The sequence below is a fragment of the Malaclemys terrapin genome, chromosome 2, assembly GCF_027887155.1.
Source record: "Malaclemys terrapin pileata isolate rMalTer1 chromosome 2, rMalTer1.hap1, whole genome shotgun sequence".
Taxonomy (NCBI): Eukaryota; Metazoa; Chordata; order Testudines; family Emydidae; genus Malaclemys; species Malaclemys terrapin.
In genome coordinates this window covers 60,691,214-60,715,978 of record NC_071506.1, presented here as the reverse complement: position 1 = coordinate 60,715,978, position 24,765 = coordinate 60,691,214, and the positions used below count along the sequence as shown (strand labels likewise).

General features: G+C 41.4%; 1 protein-coding gene across 2 annotated transcripts in view; it reads right to left on the bottom strand.

The window, feature by feature from the left end:
• MYBL1 (MYB proto-oncogene like 1) overlaps positions 1-24,673 on the bottom strand; it is a 42,563-nt gene extending 17,890 nt beyond the window's left edge. For both annotated transcript variants that reach the window (XM_054018975.1, XM_054018976.1), the window contains exons 1-8: positions 24,392-24,673; positions 18,511-18,616; positions 18,360-18,431; positions 10,784-10,876; positions 7,496-7,716; positions 5,971-6,154; positions 5,171-5,245; positions 1,705-1,809 (exon numbers count right to left, since the gene is read on the bottom strand). In XM_054018975.1, coding sequence (XP_053874950.1) covers positions 1,705-1,809; positions 5,171-5,245; positions 5,971-6,154; positions 7,496-7,716; positions 10,784-10,876; positions 18,360-18,431; positions 18,511-18,616; positions 24,392-24,411 — 876 coding nt within the window. In that variant the 5' untranslated portion in view covers positions 24,412-24,673. The remainder of the gene's footprint in view (positions 1-1,704; positions 1,810-5,170; positions 5,246-5,970; positions 6,155-7,495; positions 7,717-10,783; positions 10,877-18,359; positions 18,432-18,510; positions 18,617-24,391) is intronic.
• Between the last annotated feature and the right edge of the window lie 92 nt (positions 24,674-24,765).

Sequence of the window (24,765 nt, the reverse complement as noted above, 5' to 3'; positions counted from 1 at the left end):
TAGGGCCCTACCAAATTCACAGCTATGAAAAATGTGTCACAGACTGAAAACTGGTCTCTCCCGTGAAATCTAGTCTTTTGTGTACTTTTACCCTATACCAGAGGTCTCAAAGTCCCGGCCCTCGGGCCATCTGCGGCCTGAGAACCACCCCAATATGGACCACGGGGCTCCAGCACCACACGCTGCCCCCACCCTGAGTGCTCTTGTGGCCAATGGGAAGCTGTGGGGTGGTGCCAGGGGGCAGCAGCGTGTGGAGGCCCTCCGCCCCGCCTTGGATCCCCAGGTAAGCACCGCACCCCCTGATCCCCTCCCAGAGCCTGCACTCCCTCCCCACACCCCCTCCCACCACCAAACTCCCTCCCAGAACCTGCACCCCGCATCCCAATCCCCTACCCCAAACCTCCTACCCCACCCAAACTCCCTCCCAGAGCCTTAGGCAAGTGGTGGGCGGAGTTTGGAGGGGGGAGCAGGTTCTGGGCGGCATGAGTGACATTATTGGCCCATTGGGAGGATTTGAGGACTGGCACTAGCCCTAAGATAAATTGAGCTTGAGACCCCTGCTCTATACTATACAGATTTCACGTGGGAGACCAGTGTTTCTCAAAGTGGGGGCCCTGACCCAAAAAGGGGTTGCACGGGGGAGGTCACAGTATTTCCACCCTTACATCTGCACTGCCTTCAGTGCTGGGTGGCCAGAGACCAGCAGCAGCACAGATTTAAGGGCGACAATACCATACTATCCCAGCCTTACTTCTGTGTTGCTGCCTTCAGAGCTGGACAGCTGGAAAGTGGCAACTGCTGGCCAAGTGCCCAGCTCTGAAGGCAGCAGTGCAGAAGTAAGGGTGAAAGTATCATACCATGCTATCCTTACTTCTGCAGTGCACTGCATTCAGAGCTGGGCTTCTGGCCAGAAGCCACTGCTCTCCAGGCACCCAGCTCTGAATGCAGTGCTGCCACTACCAGCAGCACAGAAGTAAGGGTGGTAATACCGCAAACCCGCTCCCCTACAATAACCTTGCGATCACCCCCCTACAATCCTCTTTTGGGTCAGGACCTCTAGTTACAACACCGTGAAATTTCGGATTTAAATATCTGAAATCATGAAATTTACAATTTTTAAAATCCTATGACCATGAAATTAACCAAAACGGACCATGAATTTGGTAGTGCTCTAACCATAGGTCTCCTTTGCTATCTTTTCTGAGAGTCAATGGTAGAAAATCAAATATAGCAAAATACTGAAAAACATTTTTCATTATCTATGTTGATCAACTAAATGGTTTATCTATGGAAATAAGTACTTTCAATTCTGGGCTGTTCTTAAACCAACAAAATTTTGCAGCCCTTATTCACATGGTTACCCCTTCAAAAGTAACACAATTACTCAGTACATGAAGTGTTGCTGGAGTGGATCTCAAATAAGGGCTGAGTGAAACCAGTAGCAGGTGAAATTACCATTCTAAAAGTCATCTCTTTCTCTAGGATTACGAAAAAAAGCACTTGACTATACTACAGTATTATCACCACATTAAAAGAAAAATAATGTACATTCCCCAAATTAAAGTCCTACATGTACACCAAGTTTGATCAGTTTTGGAAGAGCATATTAAAGCTATTATAGAATTACTAGCATCCATTAACGAACTGCTGATCAATCTTTGTGTAAAGCCAATGCACGTATTTATACAAATGCACAGTCCTTACAGATGATACTCGCTTTCTTCTGATTTCATTCTCAGCTGACATAAGGAGCAACTCAAGTTCCTTTATTTTCTTTTCTTTATCAGGATCATCATCAACAAATGGATGCTGAAAAGGGTATTAGAAAACAGGATAGAAGCTGTTAATAGAACGTAATAAATGTAAGGCTTCATAGACTTTAAGGTCAGAAGGGACCATTATGATCATCTAGTCTGACCTCCTGCATGATGCGGGCCACAAAGCCGCCCCAACCCCTTTCCCTTGACTCTGCTGTTGAAGTCCCCAAATCCTGTGGTTTAGAGACTTCAAGTAGCAGAGAATCCTCCAGCTAGCAACCCCCGCCCCATGCTGCGGAGGAAGGCGAAAAACCTCCAGGGCCTCTGCCAATCTACCCTGGAGGAAAATTCCTTCCCGACCCCAAATATGGCGATCATTAGAACCCCGAGTATGTAGGCAAGATTCTCCAGCCAGACCCTCATTGGCCATTGATACTATTTACCAGCGATGGCACGCTGTTCATCTGACTAGAATCATGTTATCCCATTAAACCATTCCCTCCATAAACTTATCTAGCTTAATCTTAAAACCAGACAGGTCCTTCGTCCCCACCGTTTCCCTCGGAAGGCTGTTCCAACATTTCACCCCTAACGGTCAGAAACCTTCGTCTAATTTCAAGCCTAAACTTCCCCACAGCCAGTTTATATCCATTCGTTCTCGTGTCCACATTAGTACTGAGCTGAAATAATTCCTCTCCCTCCCTGGTATTTATTCCCCTGATATATTTAAAGAGAGCAATCGTATCCCCCCTCAGCCTTCGTTTGGTTAGGCTAAACAACCCGAGCTCCTCGAGTCTCCTTTCATACGACAGGTTTTCCATTCCTCTGATCATCCTAGTGGTCCTTCTCTGTACCCGTTCCAGTTTGAGTTCATCTTTTTTAAACATCGGAGACCAGAACTGCACACAGTACTCCAAATGAGGTCTCACCAGTGCCTTGTACAACGGAAGCAGCACCTCCTTATCCCTACTAGATATACCTCGCCTAATGCATCCCAAGACCGCATTGGCTTTTTTCACCGCCACGTCACATTGTCGACTCAGTCATCCTGCGGTCTACCAGGACTCCGAGGTCTTTCTCCTCCTCTTACTTCTAACTGTTGTTAGTTATCCCTAAATGCATCACCTTACACTTTTCACTATTAAAATTTCATCCTATTTGTTACTCCAATTTACAAGGTCATTCAAGTCTCCCTGCAGAATATCCCGATCCTCCTCCGAATTGGCAATACCTCCCAACTTTGTGTCATCCGCAAACTTTATCAGCCCACTCCTACAATTGGTTCCGAGGTCAGTAATAAATAGATTAAATAAAATCGGTCCCAAAACCGAACCTTGAGGAACTCCACTGGTGACCTCCCTCCAACCTGACAGTTCACCTTTCAATTCGACCTGCTGCAGTCTCCCCATTAACCAGTTCCTTATCCACCTCTGGATTTTCATATCGATCCCCATCTTCTCCAATTTAACCAATAATTGCTCGTGCGGTACAGTATCAAATGCTTTACTGAAGTCAAGGTATATTAGGTCCACTGCATTTCCCTTATCTAATAAGTCTTATTTTCTCAAAGAAGGAGATTAGATTGGTTTGGCACGATCTGCCTTTGGTAAAACCCTGCTGTAATTTGTCGCTTCCCTTTACTAGCTAGACTTCTACTTTCTTACATCCTGCACATGCTGAGAGCAGAACTATGTAAGCTACAAAGCCACACTTGACAACCATTTTAGAATAAGGTTGTCAATTGCACGGTTTTGGCACAATTTCAGTGCCCAGCACAGACAGATGTGTGATTTTCAATTTATGCATGTAGAAATCATGCTAGCTCTCTAGTAAGTTTTAGTACTGTTTGTGAACATTCAGCATGCTATACTAGGCTTCTCTGACAAAAGTTCCCCAGTTCTAGCTTTAGTGGAAGTACCCGGGGAAAGAGAAGTATAGAGCACACTCCAGATGACCACCTGCATTTTAAGCAGCTGTGTGGCTAACCCTACTCAAAATAGATCTGCATGACATGGGTTTCAAACATTGAGAGTTGCTGGTGTTCTGTCTACACTAGTGCTCCCACCAGTGGAAGTGGATTGATTGTAACAAAAACAGGGAAGTTTCTGGAGAAACAAGTATAGCTTAGACAAGTTTTAAAATCACGGTCAATATGGTTCTGCAGGAATTAAATTGTGTTAAACTGTAAATGATAAATTTCAAATATAGTTACTAAGTCAGAGTTTAAAAAGGGTCTTAAAAGAAGGCAGCATTTTTAATTTCTCTCTCTCTCATATATAATAATATCTAGAGTGGGTTAACAGTGTCTCCTGCTTCTTTCAAGGCTATCCTAGGGCATTCAATCATGGTTTGCATTCACACCAAGGGTGTCAGGAAGGAGGAATGGACAATTTTATTTAAAGATGAACTACATAGCAAAAATCAAAGTTAAAGGCGTTCTTCACAGAAATCCATGCCTATCTAACTGTGAGAGGAACATGCTGTACAAAAAAGTTAGTTTATTTAGCTTAGTTTTTCCAAATGTATGCATTTTCTGCCATTTCTTAGGCTATTAACAATATCCCAGAATGCCACCTCACAAACAGAAGGCTCCTTGCAGTGCCCAATATTTATGATGGTACTGAGTGTATCATGAGCATGTCACAAAGGAAGTTTTTCTTCTAACAAGTTAATTCAAACGTATTTCTGCTCTGAATACCAATACAGCCAACATAAAACTTTTGGTTTTGCTTTGTGAAGATTGACCACTGTTTAGATTACCCAGAAGAGGTGAGAAAAATTATATGAATAAAATAAGCTTACTGATTTATTTACTACATGGGCTTAATACATTTTAGATGAATCTTTCAATTGCTTAGGTCTACAGTAATACATATGCTGCACACATAAAGAGCAACACACAGCCTTTGGCTAAATTTAATGGGAGCTATGCACGTAGTCAGGGACAGAAGTTAGACCAAAGGATTTAATTAGTGAGCAGATCTGAATTAGTTGATCACATTTCCATATATCAGAAATAAACAGGCATCCTCTGATGAGCAACTGCAGCCTGCACTTGAAGGGGATGGGGACTCCTTTCATTTCTCAGTACAGTACTATGATCCTGTAAAGTCGCAACAGCTTTTTCAAGAAAAAAGGCACAAATACAATCTTAGGCACCAATCCTGCAACTAGATCTATGCAGGAAGACCTCTGCTCCTGTACAGCACCCCTTAAGTCGATAGGGTTCTGCATGGCGACAGAGGTCCACCAATGAAGATTTAGCTGAATGGTCAAGGCCTTAAATTAAAAAAATGTGATGACTTACAACTTTAAAAATAAATAACAGAATCCTTGTGTTATCAGGCTAAGAAATGAGACAGAATAAGTTAAACTCTAACCTCATTTCATTTACAATAGCCAATGAAAATTACCTGAATAAAGTTTGAAGAAGTTGAAACATGTTCTATACAGCTGCCTTCTGATGACACATACTGGTAACTTGGAATCTAAAAGAATTCAAAAAATTATCTTTGCACATTATAAAAAACACAGCTTTAGAGACTGATTCAAATTTTAGAAAATAGTATAGTTTTAATTAGAGAGTTTAGAAAACAAATTACTAAATGGCTGAAAACTGACTTAAATTAAATGATCTTTTATTTTACAGACTGTCTATTTTCAAACTTGATAAATAATTTTGAAACTGGAAAAAACTGCCAAACTATGTAGCCTGATTTTAGCTTGAGCAGAAGACTGACATTTGCACTGCAGTCACATTTTAAAGCAACATTCAATTTAAAAAAATGTTTTAAACATCTTACTAATACTTGATACAGTTTAAAATCCAGTCTGCGTTTCTACTCTGAAGTATTTTTTCAGCGTGAAAATAAAAATGAAGGAAGACCGTTGCATTTTCCAGCTTTTCGAATTGCAGGGTTTGATTGGGGAACACTGCTAGGAAATTTTAGTTAGAAAACAACTACCCTACTGAATTTAAAACATATCATGGAAACAGTTCTAACAGTAAAAGGTTTTTATGTTTCCTTTTACAAAACGTAATTTAGGTCAAAATTAATAAATTTTGAAGTCTCTAAGGTGCCACAAGTACTCCTGTTCTTTTTGTCGACAGGTGGCCTCTTCAGAGACCAGCTTATATTTTATAATATGCCAACAGTATGGAAGAAATATACAGTGCAATGAATGAATTTTTGTATGTACATTTAAAACTTACTTGTGCCTGAACAGGTATGTAAAACTGATTTTGGGTTTGTAAGTGTTCTACAGTGGCACAAGGTTTGTGTTGAAGTTTTGATGAACTAGGCTGCTCAGTCTTGATTCCATCTTGTAAGTATCCTTCCTGTTCCACTTTTCTTCGCATAGTGGAATTCCAATGATTTTTTATTGAATTGTCTGTCCTAAAACAAAGTCATGTAGTAGGAAGATATGGAAATAAAATTATTTCAGGAACAAATTTTTAATTAGGTAGATTCCACAACTTTACAAACCACCCCCATCACATTGCAAACTTCATAAATTACACCAATATTTTTTTTACTCATCGCATACATTTCACCACTTCCCTAACTGGTGAGGAACATCTTTTTCTTGACTGGATACCTCAACAGCTGGATATGCTATATGACCATACTTTTTTCACCTCTAACTTTATCAAATATAAAGTTGTTAAAAAAATACCCCACAATTTAATTCCTGCAGAACTTTGGACAATTACTTTTGGATCTATAATTTCTTTGAAAATGAATTAGAATCACCCAAAAATTCATTAGATACTTTCTCAGCTAACTACCACACATGGACGCCAAATTCTTGCACCACTACTCAAGATGAATACCCTGCTCTTCAGTCCCACTGAAGTTCATTAGACTACTTGCAGAATAAGAGTAAGGATTTAAATAAAAAAAAAATGAGGGTATCTACAGATTTTTGTAGAATACATTTCAAAACTTGTAACAAATTGACAGTTAGCAAGCCCTTTACTCTCTGTTGAGCAGTTACATAAGAAGTTCCACTAACTTCAACTGAGCTACTCGTACAATTAATTTAGCAGTCTGAGTAAGGGGCTCACAATCTGACTCTGAATTTGTCACAAGTTAGCTAACCTGTGGAGAAAAGTAAATAAAAAACTAGAAAGATTAGAAATCACACTTTTTAAAAACACTAATTACAGTAAGCTTGCCCAAGATCTTTTTCAAAGTCTGTTTAGGATTGGGTGTTTTGGGGGCATGTGTCTTCAGTGAAAAGCCAAAAATGTATCCCCATCACATTTAACCACCTTTTTGGATGTCAGAATATGCACATATTCTAGCAACATTTTGCCTTGCAATGTCCTTAAAAACAGATGGAAAAATCAGGATGTGATAGGTATTGTATTTATTAGTAAAACAGTTAACAGTATTGGCATTTGAACGATATAAATGGAGGAAGTTCACATTACTCCAGCTGATAATGTTTTTGTGGGTCTGGGCAACAAACAAGAAATCATTGCTTAATCACAAGTGTGATCTTTAACTAGAAGACATAAGCTTTGTTTTTTTAAGCAGAACTTAAATTTTGGCAAACACCACAAAAATCCATAGGAAGACAATTAGGTTTCTGTGGATTTTTTTTTTTTTTTTTTTTTTTTTTTTTGGGTTTACATTTAGATTACCGTTACATTAGTTACATGGATTTTGGAAAGACCTTGTAACAACTGGCTTTCATACTCTTACATTTAATACAAAAATGTTGAAAAGCACCTTCCAGGAAGAAGTTTTGCAATTTCAGCCCATCTGTTTCCCAAACGCTTGTGAGCTTCATAGATTATTCTGTCTTCATCTTCTGTCCATGAAGATTTCTTTACCTCAGGATTGAGGTGGTTATGCCATCTCTCTCTGCACTGCTTGCCTATTCTCCCTTTTAGGTGTTTTGCAATTAAAGACCAGCGTTTTGGACCATACTTCTGAACTAGTTCAATAACCTGGAACACAAATCAAACAGTAGCAATGATAGACAGTTTAGTATGTTTGAAAAATTAGATTTGAAATCCCATTAAAGAGCATTTGTAAAATTAACATCTCAAAAGATGAATAATAAAACTGATTTGTTAAAAACTTAAGTTAAGGATTAGAAAAGGCCTATAGAGGCAAAGAGTCATGGTGCTTTCAAAAGTCATTGGCAGGAATCCTGGTTTCAGAATTATGTATAAACTCCTGCTTCTAAAGTTAAAGGAGACTATGTTGTGACGGCAATATTACCTATAGAAAAATATATGCTAAATTAGATTTCTGCCAACTGATGCACTGGCACTGGGAAATACTTAAATTACTTGATTAAATGATTAAAGGCCTAGAAAACAGGACCTTGAGGGAAAATTGAAAAAATTTGGTTTGTTTAGTCTGGAGAAGAAAAGACTGAGGGGTCATAACAGTTTAAGTATATAACTGGTTGTTACATGGAGGAGGGAAGTAAATTGTTCTCATTAACATCTGAGGATAGGACAAGAAGCAATGAACTTAAATTGCAGCAAGGGCGGTTTAGGTTGGACTTAAGGAAAAACTTCCTGTCAGGGTACTTAAGCACTGGAATAAATTGCCTAGAGAGGTTGTGGAATATCTGTCATTGGAGATTTTAAAGAACAGGTTAGACAAACACCTTTCAGGGATGGTCTAGATCAAGGGTTCTCAAACTTTTTCTTGCTAAGGCCCCCCTCAACACGCTATAAAAATGCCAGGGACCCGTGGGGGCAGGGAACTCAGGGCTCTGGGCGGGTCTTGGGCATAGGCATAGTTTTACTTTTAATTTGGGGGGGGGGGCAAGGGCTGGCAGGGCTCAAGCCAGCTCTGCACAGCGGGGTCCAGGGAGCACCACCTCCACCCCCTGACTCATTACGGTGGCCACCAAGCCTGTCAGGGCTGTGGGGGGATGCAACCAAAAACTATAACTCCAAGGGAGGACACAGTTCAAAAAGTTTGAAAACCGCTCAGGGTGCAGGCCGGGGGGGTAGTTAGGGGTTGGGAGGGGGCTCCCAGCTTCAGTGGGGGTTGGGCGCTGGGGCTCCCAGCATCAGTCCCTCCTTGTTTGGGGGGGGGGGGGGGGGGAAGGGGAGGGAGGGAGGGAGGTTTGTCAGCTTCAGCCCCACACCGCTCCCTGCTGGAGATGAGGGACCGCCGCCAGCTTCAGCCACATGCGCCGCTCCCAGCTTGGGGGTGAGGGGGGACTGCTGCCAGCTTCAGCCCCAAGTGCCGCTCCCAGCTTGCGGGGGGACACTGCTCCCAGCTTTTTGGGGGGGGGGGACCGCCACCAGCTTCAGGCATGCATGCCATTCCTGGCTTCAGCACTGGGGCTTGGGGCACCAGGTTTCAGCTGCAGGGCTCCGCGGAACCCCTGAAAGGGCTCGCGGACCCCTGGTTGAGAACCACTGGTCTAGATAATACTTAGTCCTGCTTGACTTCTAGAGGTCCCTTCCAGTCCTACAATTCTAGAACTCTATACTTCTTGTAAAGAAGTGTGTGCCAACACTGCTTGTTTTACACATTAGTAGTGAAAGGTCTTGTCTGTTTTTCCTGGAAAGCTATATGTAACTGAAGAACTGAGATCATCACCAAATGAGATATTAAGTAAAGCCATACGAGGAGGGGATGATTTTTTATTCCAACTGTTTAAAAACGGCATTTCTTTCTTTTTAAACACTTATGGGTTTTAAACAGTTTGAATAAAAATCATTTCCACTCTCACTCAGGTTTCACTTGTTTGGTATCTGTTATGTCGATCCTCTTAGTTTTCCAGTGATTCTGTTTTCACAGAAAACAGATAAGATGTGAATTAATACTATATTAATACTATATGTAACAGGCAGAAAAAGGGAAGGGTTTTGTTTTCATTATTTTTTTTTAAGTCTTATAAGCGTCTTTCACAAGAGAATACAAATCCATTTTCCCCCCATCAGGGCAGGTCATCTGTTACGTCTGGTGGTCTGGGGGAGCACAAGGTGTAAGGCCTGGTCCCCACTAAGCCCCCACTTCAGACTAAGGTACGCAAATTCAGCTACGTTAATAACATAGCTGAATTCGAAGTATCTTAGTCCGAACTTACCGCGGGTCCAGACACGGCAGGAAGGCTCCCCCGTCGATGCCGCGTACTCCTCTCGGCGAGCTGGAGTACCGGCGTCGACGGCGAGCACTTCCGGAATCGATCCCAGAACATCGATTGCCTGCCGCCGGACCCTCCGGTAAGTGAAGACGTACCCAGAGACAGGCCAGATTATGGCCTATGAATGTCAGTTCCAAACACAGAGGTCTCTTCTACTCAGAGAGTTAGAGAAGCTGTTCAACTAGCATGGGGAAATGATAAACCCCGGAGCAGGCCTCGCATTTTATGTCATCCAGGGAAGTGGCATATACCCAGCGTAACATAGTGAACTAGCTAGTATGTACAAAAACAACAAGGAGTCCTTGTAGCACCTTAGACACTAAGGAATTTATTTGGACATAAGCTTTCATGGGCTAAAACCCACTTCATCAGATGCATGGAGTGAAAAATACAGCAGGCAGATTATATTATATATATATATATTACAGCACATGAAGAGATGGGAGTTGCCTTACCAAGTGCAAGGACAGTGCTAACGGGGCCAATTCAGTCAAGGTGGAAGTTTCCTATTCCCATTTGCGTACCTTAGTCTGAAGTGGGGGCTTAGTGGGGACCAGGCCTTACACCTTGTGCTCCCCCAGACCACCAGACGTAACAGATGACCTGCCCTGATGGGGGGAAAATGGATTTGTATTCTCTTGTGAAAGACGCTTATAAGACTTAAAAAAAAATAATGAAAACAAAACAGTTGACAAGAAGGGGTGAATATCAGAGGGAAAATTACTTTTTGTAGTGCTAACAAGGCCAATTCAATCTAGTATGTGTCATCTGGGATCTGAGAATCCAACAAAACCATGGTAATTGGGGTAGGGTGGAGACAACACAGAAAGAAGTCTTGATATGCTTTTGCTACAGTCAAAAAATAACCAAGCACAATGTGAAACAGGTTCCATTACCCTCTGATCCTCTTCTTTAGTCCAGGGACCTTTAATCAATTCTGGATTTAGAACCTTCTGCCAGCGATGCTGGCACTGAAAATCCGAACGATTCTGAAACAGTTTTAAAAAACAACTTTGCTAAAGATTATCTTTATAGACAGTTTTCTAGACCATTTTCCTAGCAAACAGTAATAGTTTTGACTAATGCCAAATGTACAACTAAATAATGAACTATAGATGATTAGCATTACACAGGTTATTCCAAAGTGGCAAAGACTCAATCACGGAGCTTCCTAGCCACTATTATAGTTGAGCTCTTTTTGTTATGAAAAAGTTACTTACCCATTCTGTACTTGTTCTTCGAGATGTAGATGCAGATATGTATTACACTCAATATGTTGCTGCCTTGTGCACAAAAAGCCAGAGACTTTTTTTTACTACAACAGTAACCATTAGGGCACTGCACATGCACTTTATGTCCTCATGGCCCCTCCCAAGGTCACATAAGACAAAGCACTTGGGTACTGCCTTTGACCAAAAAATGAGCTGCATTTTGGTCAGGCTTAGCTAGCATGATAGCTACACTCTGCCACTTTTTTGGTCAAGGCAAAGCTAAAGAGTTTAACAGACTGACTACAAAACCCTTTCAAATTCAGTGCCAATAACCTGTCACAGAACCGCAGATTTTTGTAAAGGTCATATCTACAGAACACCCTAGCCTGCCTACTTTTTTTTTTTTTTTTTTAAATAAAGAATATCCGCAACAGATCACAGCTCCAGTTCCTGCCCACAATTACTATTTGACTTTGGGAATGATGCTTGATCCTTCCCCATATTTTTCCCAGGCTGGTTGGGGGGGGGGTCCCCTTAACTGTTCCCCTCACTGCCACATAGCAGCTAAATAACTTCTCTTTTCAGAAGTTAGGCTGATTTCCTTTGATGCTACCAAAAGGGAGACTTCGGGGGCACCCACCCAGCTACTGAGGTGAGATTAGTCCTCAAACCAGGCAGACCCCCATAAAGACTTAAAAAACCACAAACAACCCCAAGTTTTTAAGAGTTAGACTCACATTGGTCTATAATTGATCCTGTCCTTGCCTTTAAAAAAAAAGTTAACCACACCTTTATCAATCTCGTCAGCTTTGGCTCATTTCCTTCTCCCTACAAGTAGGTTTTAGGAACCTCTTAGCTTGGGGAAAGTTACCGTATTTCCTCCCTTTCCCTCTAAGGTCCTAAAGTCATTTTGTATGTTGAAAACAATTTACAGGCATTAACTAATTAGACTTCTCCAATGCAACTGCACATCATTAAGTTTGGTCATACTCTAACCTATTTGTATTTTTTATTCAAGCATCTTTGAGAAAATACAAGAAACACCCCTACTTGCACTCACACAACCCCCCTTCCCCCCCACCACCACCACCACCACCACACACACTATCTCCACCAAAAAAGGTTAGTCTCTGATGGAGGAGGAGGAGGAAGGAAGAGAAAAGCCAAAAGTTTTCATACCTGCGTGCCTAAGGATAGTCCCCTAAGATCCATAATTAGCCACCTGTATATAAGGAGCCTTAGATTCAGAAGCACTAAGGTTTCACAAACGCCATTGAAGCCAGCATGAGCTGCAGGTGTTCAGCAGCTTTGAAAACTTCTGTCCACTTTTATTTAGGAGATGAATTTTAAGCAGCCAAATTTAATTTTAGCCAGTACTTAAAAAAATTTCTTGATTGTTATTTTAGTAAATTGTCACGTTGCTATCATGTGAACTTCCTAAAATGTTTTTGAAGTTAACACCTCATTCAGTTTATAACTAGAACCCTGTGTAAATCACATTTTTTTTTTTTAAATTCACAACTGTCTAAATGGCAAAGTATTGAATTTCATGGAGGTTGCATGGAATGAATTTTGTAACTAAATTTAATCCTTGAAATTGACTAACGTTACTTGTAAAATTTATTCTCTCCTTGAAATTGACTAGCTAAGGCAGTTGTTTCTGTTAAAAACTGTTGTAGACATTTATCTTTTAAAAGAATATTTAAGAGATCATGGTTTGAGGGCATTTCCATGCCTTCCAAAATTGTGATTTACAGCGGGCCTTATTATATCAGCTGCTGTAAACACATTTAAAAGACGTATTACCTTGTATCTAGTCATTATCTGAGATAAAAACCTAAGATGGAATTCATCACCAAGACAGCAGCACTGAAAGCAATGACTATCTATACAATCACCCATTAAGGTGACTTTCATGATTGCTGTAGGCTACCAAAGGGCACCTGACATACCTCTCTGTCCTCTCCCCAACCCCAAGATAAGAACACAGAACATATGAACGGCTACACTGGGACAGACCAATGGTCCATCTAGCCCAGTATCCTGTCTTCTGACAGCGACCAATGCCAGGTGCTTCAGATGGAATGAACAGACCAGGAAATCATCAAGTGATCAATCCCCTCGCCTATTCCCAGCTTCTGACAAAACAGAGGCTGGGACACTTCAGAGCATGGTTTTGCATCCCTGCCCATCCTGGTTAATAGCAATTGATGTATCTATCCTCCATGAACTTATCTAGTTCTTTTTTGAACCCTGTTATAGTCTTGGCCTTCATAACATCCTCTGGCAAAGAAATCCACAGATTGACTCTGCCTTGTGTGAAGAAATACTTCCTTTTGTTTGTTTTAAACCTGCTGCCTATTAATTTAATTTGGTGACCCCTAGTTCTTGTGTTATGAGTAAATAACACTTCCTTATTTACTTTCTCAATACCAGTTATGATTTTTATACACCTCTATAATTTTCTTTTCCAAGATGAAAAGTCCCAGTCTTATTAATCTCTCCTGATACGGAAGCTGTTCCATACTCCTAATCATTTTTGTTGCCATTTTCTGTACCTTTTCCAATTCCAGTATAACTTTTTTCATATGGGGTGACCAGATTTGCATGCAGTATTCCAGATGTGGGCATACTCTATAAAAATCCATGGTATGATATTTTCTGTCTTATTATTTATCCCAGGGGTGGGCAAACTACAGTCCGTAGGCCACATCTGGCCCGCCAGCCGTTTTAATCCGGCCTTCAAGTTCCCGCTGGGGAGCGGGGTCTGGGGCTCGCCCCACTCCGGCGCTCCAGCTGGGGAACAGTGTCGGAGGCCACTCCTAGCGGCTCCAAGAAGCAGCAGTATGTCCCCCCTCCGGCTCCTACGCATAGGTGCAGCCAGGGGACTCCACTCTGCACACTGCCCCCACCCCAAGCACCGCCCCCGCAGCTCCCATTGGCCAGGAACAGCAGCCAATGGGAGCTGCAGGGGCGGTGCCTGCGGATGAGGCAGCATGCAGCAGAGCCGCCTGACCGTGCCTCCGCATAGGAGCCAGAGGGGTGGGTGCACATGCCGCTGCTTCTGGGAGCTGCTTGAGGTAAGCACTGCCCGGAGCCTGCACCCATGAGCCTTCCTCAACGCCCAAACCCCAGCCCTGATCCCCCTCAGTCCCAGCCTAGAGCACCCTCTTGCACTCCAAACCCCTCATCCTCAGTCCTACCTCAGAGCCTGCACCCCCAGCCCTCACCCCCATGCCCCAATCCCCCTCCCGCCCTCCAAACCCCTCAGTCCCAGCTTGGAGCACCCTCCTACAGCCCAGACCTCTCATCCCCAGCCTGCACCCTCACCCGCTCCACCCCAGAGCCCCCTCCCACACCCTGAACTCCTCATTTCTGGCCCCACCCCAGAGCCTGTGCCCACAGCCAGAACCCTCACCCCCACCCACACCCCAACCCCAATTTAGTGAGTATTCATAGCCCGCCATACAATTTCTATACCCAGATGTGTCCCTCGGGCCAAAGAGTTTGTCCACCCCAATCTATCCCTTTCTTAATGATTCCCAACATTCTGTTTGCTTTTTTAACTGCCGTTACACATTGAGCCAATGTTTTCAGAGAACTATCCACAGTGATTCCAAGATCTCTTTCTTTAGACCCCATCATTTTATATGTATAGTTGGGATTATGTTTTCCAATGTGCATTGAATTTCATCTGCCATTTTGTTCCCCAGTCACCCAGTTTTGTAAGATCCCTTTGTTTTCACAGTCTGCTTTGGACTTCAACTATCTTGAGTAGTTTTGTATCATCTGCAAATGTTGCCACCTCACTGTTTACCCCTGTTTCCAGATCATTTATGAATATGTTGAACAGTACTGGTCCCAGCACAGACCCCTGGGGGACACCTCTCCATTCTGAAAACTAGCTATCTATTCCTACCATTTGTTTCCTATCTTTTAACCAGTTACTGATCCAGGAGAGATCTTTTCTCTTATCCGTTTACAGCTTACTTTGCTTAAGAGCCTTTGGTGAGGGACCTTGTCAAAGGCTTTCTGAAAATCTAAGTACACTATATCCACTGGATCCCCCTTGTCCACATGCTTTATGGCACCCTCTAAGAATTCAAGTAGATTGGTGAGGCACGATTTCCCTTTACAGAAACCACGTTGATTCTTCCCCCAACAAATCGTGTTGATCTATGTGTCTGATAATTGTGTTCTTTACTACAGTTTCAACCACTTTGCCCCCTACTGAAGCTAGGCTTACTGGCCTGTAATAGCCGGTATTGCCTCTGGAGCCTTTTTAAAAAATTGGCATACATTAGCTATTCTCCAGTCATCTGGTACAGAAGCTGATTTAAATGATAGGTTATACACACCACAGTTAGTAATTGTGCAATTTCACATCTGAGTTCCTTCAGAATTGTCGGATGAATACCATCTGGTTCTGGTGACTTATTACTGTTTAATTTATCAATTTGTTCCAAAACCTCCTCTAATGAAGCCTCAATCTGGGACAATTCCTCAGATTTGTCACCTAAAAAGAATGGCTCAGGTTGGGGAATCTCCCTCACATCCTCAGCTGTGAGGACCGATGCAAAGAATTCATGTAGTTTTTCTGCGATTACCTCATCTTGAGTGCTCCTTTAGCATCTCAATCGTCCAATGGCCCCACTAGTTGTTTAGTAGGTTTCCTGCTTTGGATGTACTTAACAGTTTAAAAAAAAAAAAAAATTATTTTCTGAGTCCTTGGCTAGGTGTTCAAATTCTTTTTTGGCCTTCCTAATTATAATTTTATACTTCCACTTTTTAAAGATGCCTTTTGCCTCTAGCTGCTTCTTATACTTGGTTGTTTGGCCATGGTGGCACTTTTTTGGTCTTCTTACTATGTTTTTTAATTTGAGATATACAATTAAATTGAGCTTCTATTATGATGTCTAAAAAGTTTCCATACAGCTTGCAGAGATTTCACTTTTGGCACTGTACCTTTTAATTTCTGTTTCACTAACTTCCACATTTTTGTGGTGCTCTCCTTTCTGAAATTAAATGCTACTGTGGTGGGCTGCTTTGGTGTTTTCTCCCTCTTCCCTCCCCCCCACCCCTCCAGGATATTAAGTTTTACTATGTTATGGTCACTATTACCAAGTGGTTCAGCTATATTCACCTCTTGGACCAGATCCTGTGCTCCACTTAAATCTAAAGCAAGAATTGCCTCTCCTCTTCTGGGTTCCAGGACTAGCTGCTCCAAGAATCAGCCATTTAAAGTGCCAGGAAACTTTATCTCTGCATCCCCTCCTGAGGTGACATGTACCCAGTCAATATGGGGATAGCTGAAATCCCCCATTATTATTAAGTTTTTTATTTTTATAGTCTCTCTGATCTCACTGAGGATGGTGATAATTTCAGTCATTATCACCATCCTGGTCAGTAGTATATCCCTACTGCTATATTCTTATTCTTCAAGCATGGAATTACTACCAATAGAGATTCTATGGTACAGTTTGGTTCATTTACATTTTTTACTTCGTTTGACTCTATAGTTTCTTTCACATACAGTGCCACTCCCCCACCAGCAATAGAACTAAAAGCATCAATGCCTTCAAAAGGTTAACTATTACTATCACTTTAAAAGGCAAAGATTAGTCAACCATGAAATCTGCTCTTGGCATCAATAACCTTGACATTTATTGAATATATTCCAAACCCTCGTTTTCTTAGTGAAGTCACTGAGAAGGTAGTGGCACCCAAATTCCAGCAGCACTGTCATCTTCATCATCCTGGATCAATCACAATCACATTCCAGAAGAGTACCACACAAATTCGCCAAAGGCGACACGCGAGCTGATTTTCAGTGGCACTCACACTGCCCGGGTCCTGGCCATCGGTCTGGGGGGGCTCTGCATTTTAATTTAATTTTAAATGAAGCTTCTTACACATTTTAAAAAAGTTATTTACTTTACATACAACAATAGTTTACATACAACAATAGTTTAGTTATATATTATAGACTTATAGAAAGACCTTCTAAAAACGTTAAACTATATTACTGGCACGCGAAACCTTAAATTACAGTGAGTAAATGAAGACTCTGCACACCACTTCTGAAAGGTTGCCGACCCCTGAGCTAGCATGTTAAAGATAGCTGTGTGGACGTTGAGGCTCTGAATTTGAAGCCTAGAGGGTTGGGTGTGCTTCAGAGCCTGAGCCCCAGCCTGAACCACAACATCCACACTGCTATTGTTAATGCACTAGCTCATGCTGCGCTAGTGCAAGACTATCTACCCGGACTGTAAATTTACCCTAAGCTTACAGTACTGTGTAGATCTGTCACTTGACACCAGTGACCATATGGTGCTTTTGACATGCAATATCAGAAAGTACTCATTCTATTCATTTGTTTGCCACACAAATCCCAATACCAAAATGAACACCAGCTCTGCCTCACCCAGACTGATCATGCCATAGCCCACAAGACTCAATACTCACTCTCTCCCCCTCGTCATCATGAGGAAAATTGGGAAAAATAAGAAGCCATGGACTTCAGTGCCATCAATATGCACGTGGCAGTTATTCTCCATTAATGCAGCCCACCACCATATCCCAATGCGTGGAAAAGATCCTCAGATGGATAAAGCTGCTAGTTTAAACTCAACTCCACAAAACAGGTGGAGGGATTTTAGTAGGAAGGGGGTGGGGGAGAGGATTGGAAACTGGATATTACGCTAACCCTATCAACTGAGGGAGTAAGACCACAGGTTGCCAAATTGGTACAAAGCCTTAGGTTTGAGGTGGTTTCCTCATAGCTCCCGGACACAGATTGCCACAATGATAAAGAATCCTCCTTTGGTCAAAAAACTAACCTCTTTTTCCTTTCACATCTGAAAGGAGGATTTTGATTGATTTGCACTTTTATCACCTCCTAGTTAAGCTACTTCAATCCACAACATGGACTTGACTGTAACCCCACATGAAGACTGCAAATGATTCAGAATGCAGCAACCCACTTCAGATATAATGGCAGACATGAGCATAGCACACTGGTGCTTCACAAGCTGCTGGCTTCACTCCTGAAATTAATAGGAAGTCAAAGTCTTGGTCTTACTCAATAAGCCTCGAGGGTTTGGGACTTGGCTGTCCCAGCCCAAGTTACGGGTATCCATAGAATAGTCAAATATAGCAGTCATGTATGCCTCCCCATATAAACTGCTTCATAGCCAGTCATCTCCAAATTAGACATATCATGGTAGACCCTTTCATTAAAAAAATTATACTTCACACTTACTTGTAGATGACTAGCAATGAAAGTCCAATCATCTGTACCATTTTGTTCTACCAGCTTCTTTAGCTTCTCATCCTGTAAAGACATAATATCAGCTGAGAAATATAGCATTTTGGTAGGATATAAAAAGTCAAGTTATCTGGTCAAGTATTACCTCATCGCGTGTCCATTTTACTCTGTTACATATCTTCTTCAACCCTTTTTGCTGTGGTACTTCATAGTCATGATCTGCATACTGAAGGTTGTCATCTTCTTCCTCACTGCAGGTTTAAACAAACAGAACAGTTTAAACAAACTAGAAATATATTTTAAATTAATACTGACCACCAATAATTCAAGAAACCAGAGAGGATTTTGGTTGTAATCTGTGCATCTGGTGCATCTCTGGAAGATATATAGAATGAAGTATAAAATTTGTACGAACAAAGTCAGAACATTGTCTTATCCAGTATAGTATCCTTCCACTTCATATCCTATGCTTCAAAGGTAAGTAATAAACCCCACAAGGTACCTAGTCAATTTTGCAGAACTATATATTGTGAGGAATAGGCAGAAAATTTCTAAAAACTTAAACTGAAGCAAAAGATTTGCTTAACCTCACTATTTAGGCTTTTTTTAAACATAGCATCCAACAATGTGTCAGCGAGGCATAGCAAATAACTAGGTGCATTAGGGCCATAACAAAATGGTTTTCTAGTCTAGTAAATCCACAGATTAATGCCATGTTTCAACTTTCTTAATTCACACAGACATGCTATGACATGTACTTTGATGTACACAAGTGCAAGTTCTAGGTTAAAACACCAATTAAAGTATGTACTTTAAAAAAAAAATACTTAGGAATTTAATAGAGTATATGACAGTCACACTATGAGTTATGGCAGGTGCCCCGCTTTGTTTAATCTAAGGATGTTACTCTAGTGGAAGCAATGTCTTCTAGATTCTTTTTTTTTTTCTTTAATCCTTTCATGATCACTAAATCCAGACCCACAAAAATACACTCTGCTATACAATGTCCATATCGGAACCTAGATAAAATGCTTGCAACAAGCAGTAACCAGCGTATCAGAGCACACAACCAAGCCTGAACCTTCTTACTGTGAATCTTAGAATGGAAGAGCTGCAGAGGAATAATTCAGTCTCTGAAGATGGGAGGCAGGAAAAAATTATGAGATATACACGCTTATCTAGGGGTCAACTTAAGAAAAAATAAGAGCCAAGCAAAAGAAAAAAAAATCCAATGGAATCCTGAAAAGTCAAACTGAGACCATGAGTAGGGGTTCCTTTCAAAAATAAAAGAAAAATACAAAAACTAATGACGAAGTATAATATCAGATGGACAAAATTTAGCTGAGCAAGCAGAACTGAAACTACAGTGCTGAGCTCCTTACCTGATAGTCAGAGGAAAGAAATGGTAGAAACAGGTAGTGACCTTTGTGCCTTCGTGTTGAGTATGCTCCATCTACTGGAGAAGTGGTATAATACTTCACAACCTTCACTTTGCGAACAAACTCAGTTACACAGAGGAGCACACAATGGTTTAACTCATTCTTTCCCCCCCTCCTTTACAACTGCATTATTTTCCCGCTTTTAATTTGTCACTAAAAGTACTTTGATTTTTTTAATCACAAATATACATGTTTAATGATCTATAACAAATCCTTCCCACTACTTATGAAAGTAGATTACACTCAAAGTGATCACTGTAAAATAATCATGCTGTCCTTATTTGTTTTTCAATTTTACTGTAATAAGAAATATCCAGTCTATAAAAAAGAAAATTCAAAAATTTTCAAAAGCATCTAAGTCCCATTAATAGTCAAATATAAAAAAAAAGTACATACGTTTGAAGTCAATGGAACTTTGAAACCTAACTCTCTTAGGTTCTTAGGAAAGTTGTACCCAAAGTTGTAAAGAAAAAAGACTTAAGGTTTTGGATACAGCTTTCAATAGGACATAAGTCCTATTGACTTTCAACATAAATCCATTTGGCTTTTAATGGGATTTAGTCTCCTAAGTGCTTTTGAAAGTGGTACCCCAAGCCTTAATTTCTTTTTTCTCCCTGCCCACACCTCTACCCTCACACACACACTCCACCTCTACACTCAGGCTCAGCAATTGCATGTTGATACTACCCTTTTTCACCTCAAGTAAGCCACAAAGTACACTTAAAATTACAACTCAATTGTCTCTATGTGGTTACACTCTGTGAACATGATCTCCGTAATTTAAGCACTGCATAGTGGACCAAAATTAAGTTAACAACTCACAAAAGGAGTCTAAAGCTATTACAAAGAGTAGGCTGCCGAAAAAGGGCCAATTCATCTGAATCAGGTAATGAAATAGACAATAAGATACTGTTTTGTATAGTTCTCCCAATTATGTTACAGTACAGTTAATCTCATTTTTCTCATTTCCCACATCAAAAAGGCATCCTTTAAATGCTTTACGTTTGAATGACTATTTTACCAACATTAATTTTTAAAATATTCATAATTAATAAGCAAATATCTTGCTGTTTAAATGGTTTACAATGAACACTTGATAATAACCTCTAATATTAACCCCTTAAAGATTATTCTGACTTGAAAGAACAGAAAGCTTTGTGCTTAGGCCACCTGCAAAATAGTGGTGACAGAGCAAACAAAGCATACGTCTTGAAGTATCTCTTCCTGTTTTAACACTGCCCAACACACACAACCCACTGGTCCAGAGACACTAGTCTTACTAATCTACACCTTTAAATACTACCATTTCTGGGTCAAACTATTTAATACAATACTGTTTTGAAAGGCAATAAAAAAAACTAAAGCTTATCTGTATTTGAATTATAGCCAAGAATCAGTACACTCTGTGAAAAGCCTGACAAAAATTATGTAGCAACACCACAGTTCCTGGTCGCTGTGGCATTCTAGTACGGTGAATAGAAAACTCTGGAGCAACTTTGATATATTTTTAAAATGTAATTTTTTTCTCAAATGAAATATGAAAATGAATATAATCAATTGTTATTTGATATTAAACTCAATATAATTTACACTACCCTACATTCCCAGTAGACCACGGGATGGATGGGTGCGTGTTTGTTTTTAACAAACAAAAGTCACACTGTAGAAGTTTCTATGAGTAAAGCTGGATGTTTTGGCAAGTGGTAGGGCACAGTTGGCACTTTTGACACCAGATGTGGGCGATAACATGGAATTATGCAATAATATTAGTTGGATGTTTCTATTAAAACAGACAGCACTAAAATAATGTACAATGCTTACATCTAAACTGTCAATTAAAAATCAGAATTAACATCACTGAGGTGAATGGGGCAGGTGACATCTTTGGAGCATTATTATGTCTACAGCCTCAGGAAGACCACAGAGAATCTTCTTACATTTGTTTTATATATTTAAGGTTCTCTTGGCTACCGTGTGCTAGGAACAATTTTTTTAAAATAATATCTAGATTCTGGAAATGGAGCATATCACAGCCAGCAGTGGATTCCTCAGCAGTTCAAGATATACACAGCCCTGCCTACAGTGGCAGTTAAGAACTATTCACTTGAACGTTCTACAAAAAGACAAATGCATTCTACGCAGTCCAAAGATTGTTTACATTTCACAGAGAGAAGAGTATCTACACTAGAGTCCACATATTAAAATTTTTTGTACCCCACCCATCTCAGTCTGAAAACAAACAGGAATTTGTAGCGTATAGATTTGCTTAGACTAGGACACAAACAGGTTAGGTCCAAAAATTACATATGTGCTTAAGTAATCAAAAAGTAGTTTAAAAAAACCCTCACAACCTAATATGAATGGATTTTTTAAAATTTCAGTGATTACAATTTACTTGATCATTCCTCTGTAGTGTTGTGAACTGAAACTTTACTGAATTAGTGCATGAAAACAAAGTGAAACGGAGCCATTTAATTTCACCAAGCTGTTTGAAAGAGTAAACAAAATACACCTCTACCCAGATAGAAGGCGACCCGCTATAACACGAATTCAGATATAACACGGTAAAGCAGTGCTCCGGGGAGTGGTGGGGAGAGGGGGGGGGGGGAGAGGGCTGCACACTCCGACAGATCAAAGAAAGTTCGATGCAACACAGTTTCACCTATTTCACAGTAAGATTTTTTTGGCTCCCGAGGACAGCGTTATATCGGGGTAGAGGTGTACATAAGTTAAATCTCAATAATTCAATTCTAATAGTCAAAAGACTTTTTAAATTAAGATTCTAGGCTTCAGTGTCCCTTTTTATTATGAAGCTGAAGAGTTTGCAGATGCATTAAGAAATGAAAACTTCTCTCATTTTAAAAATCAAAGACAATATTATACCTACCTGGAACTCAAAGATCAAGATGCCTCCTTACTTCTGTACTAAATTAGCAATCCCAAAAGCAGTTTACACCCATTCTTTCAGGTCGTGTTGTTATATGCCAACATATAATTTTTGTTCTGGTGTTACCAATCTGTAGCAGATGAGTTCATCCTCTATGCACAACTATTTTAATTATCTAGCAAGAAATGTAAATTCTTCACAATTCAATATTCACTGACAGCCTGTTAGCACTTACAGAAAGACTAGCAAGTCTTGCTTAGCTCCTAAATGCCAGAGAAACAAGGTGGATGAGGTAATAACTTTTAGTGGACCAACTTCTGTTGGAAAAAGAGAGAAGCTCCAGATGGTATACTGGGTACAATATTGTCGATGGAATTTCTGATGTTATATGATACCTATATTAAGGTAGTTGATCATCTCTAGTTTCTCAGATATTTGTGTGTTCCTTGAAACAATTACAGGGCAAACATATTACTTTCCTCCCCCACTGCAGTTTTTCAACAAAAACTATGAATTTATAGCGTACTTGTAATAAACCTGATCTCCTCAGGAAGAAAAATACAGTATCAGATTCTTATGTAGCAACCACCAAACTATAATTTCTTCACTCCTATGCACAATACGAATCCACAGCAACCTCCAAATAGTGTGGAAGGTCAAAACCTAATAGTTTTCATAACTAATATTAACCATTTACCCTGCTCTTCCTTTATCAACCTTGTAAATCCCCTTCTGTATTTCCTTATCAGTTTTCAAAAATTTATTTTTTAAAAAACAAGTAACACTACGGAAGTCCACAGCTAGAAAAATACTGAAGACAGCAGTAACTATATTAATACCTTTAGTTTCATTTTATATTCAAAATCTGAATTTTTAGGAAACACACAGGCTCCTGCAAAATTGAGGATTTATCTAGAACAGCTCTCAATGTTTGCAACTGAATAAACACACTTTCTCTCATAGATCCCCAGCTAGAGAGAAAGAACCCCATATAGCTTTCTTTCAATCAGTGGACATGCCAGGACTAGAGAAACAGTCTGTGTTTTTTAAAAAAATTAGGAATTAGTGAAGACAAAGAATATTAAAAGCACATGGTTGGTTATGGTCAAGCCTAGCTTCCCATCAGATGTGTGTGAAAGCAGAGAGGGAAAGGATCAGGAAGGTTATGGAAGAAGTAGGGAAAAGTGACAAAAACAACTATTGTGTGGGAAGTGTATTACCTGCGGGAAAAGAGAAGATGAAGTTACCTTTATATCTGGGGTACGGGGTAACATGGGAAAGACATGGATGCAGCGACTCCTGGGGGATCCAACATGCAGCGAAGATGGAAAAGTCAGGGAACACCTGCGTAGTGACAGGCGGGTGACAGCAGATGGGGGTGATGCAGATGGGATGGGGACCGCTGCGGGGCGCGGAGAGTGGGCAGTGACAACTGAGCACGGGGAAGGTCAACTGGGTAAAAGGAGAGTCTGCGCCTCTGGTCTGGGGAGAAAGATGAAGGGGGACGAGGGATGGGGGCAGGGCGGACTTACCTGCCCCACAGCGGAGAGCGGACCCGGCGGGGAGTGCAGGGGACAGGTACCACCTGGGCGCGGAAGACAGAAAGCGCTGAGACCGGGGAGGGAGCAGGGATTTGGGACCAAGACCCGGAGATACCTGAGCCAGGGCAGGCGGGCCGGCCAGTCGGGGGCGTTACTCACCTGCGCGGTCTCTTCGCCATCCTCTAGGCGCACCATAGGGAGGGGGCGGAGGCGGGCTGGCGAACAGAGCTGCGCGGCTCCCCGCCCGGGCTCCTCACGCTGCCCCGGGGCTCACGCACGGGCTCGGGAGTCTGTGCCGGTCGTGGCGCCCGTCCCCGTCACACACCGTCCGGGGGGAGGGGGAGGGGACGGCTCCCTCTACCGCTCCCGGAGACTCCAGCGCATCTAACCCCACCGCCTCCACCGGCAGCAGCTCCTAGCCCCGGCCTGGCCCGGCCCCCCGCACACAGAACATGGCTTAGCCCGGCCCGGCTGTGGGGACAGGATCGGGGGCTGCGGACGCTTCTTGTCCGGGTCCAAACTGCGGCTCCAAG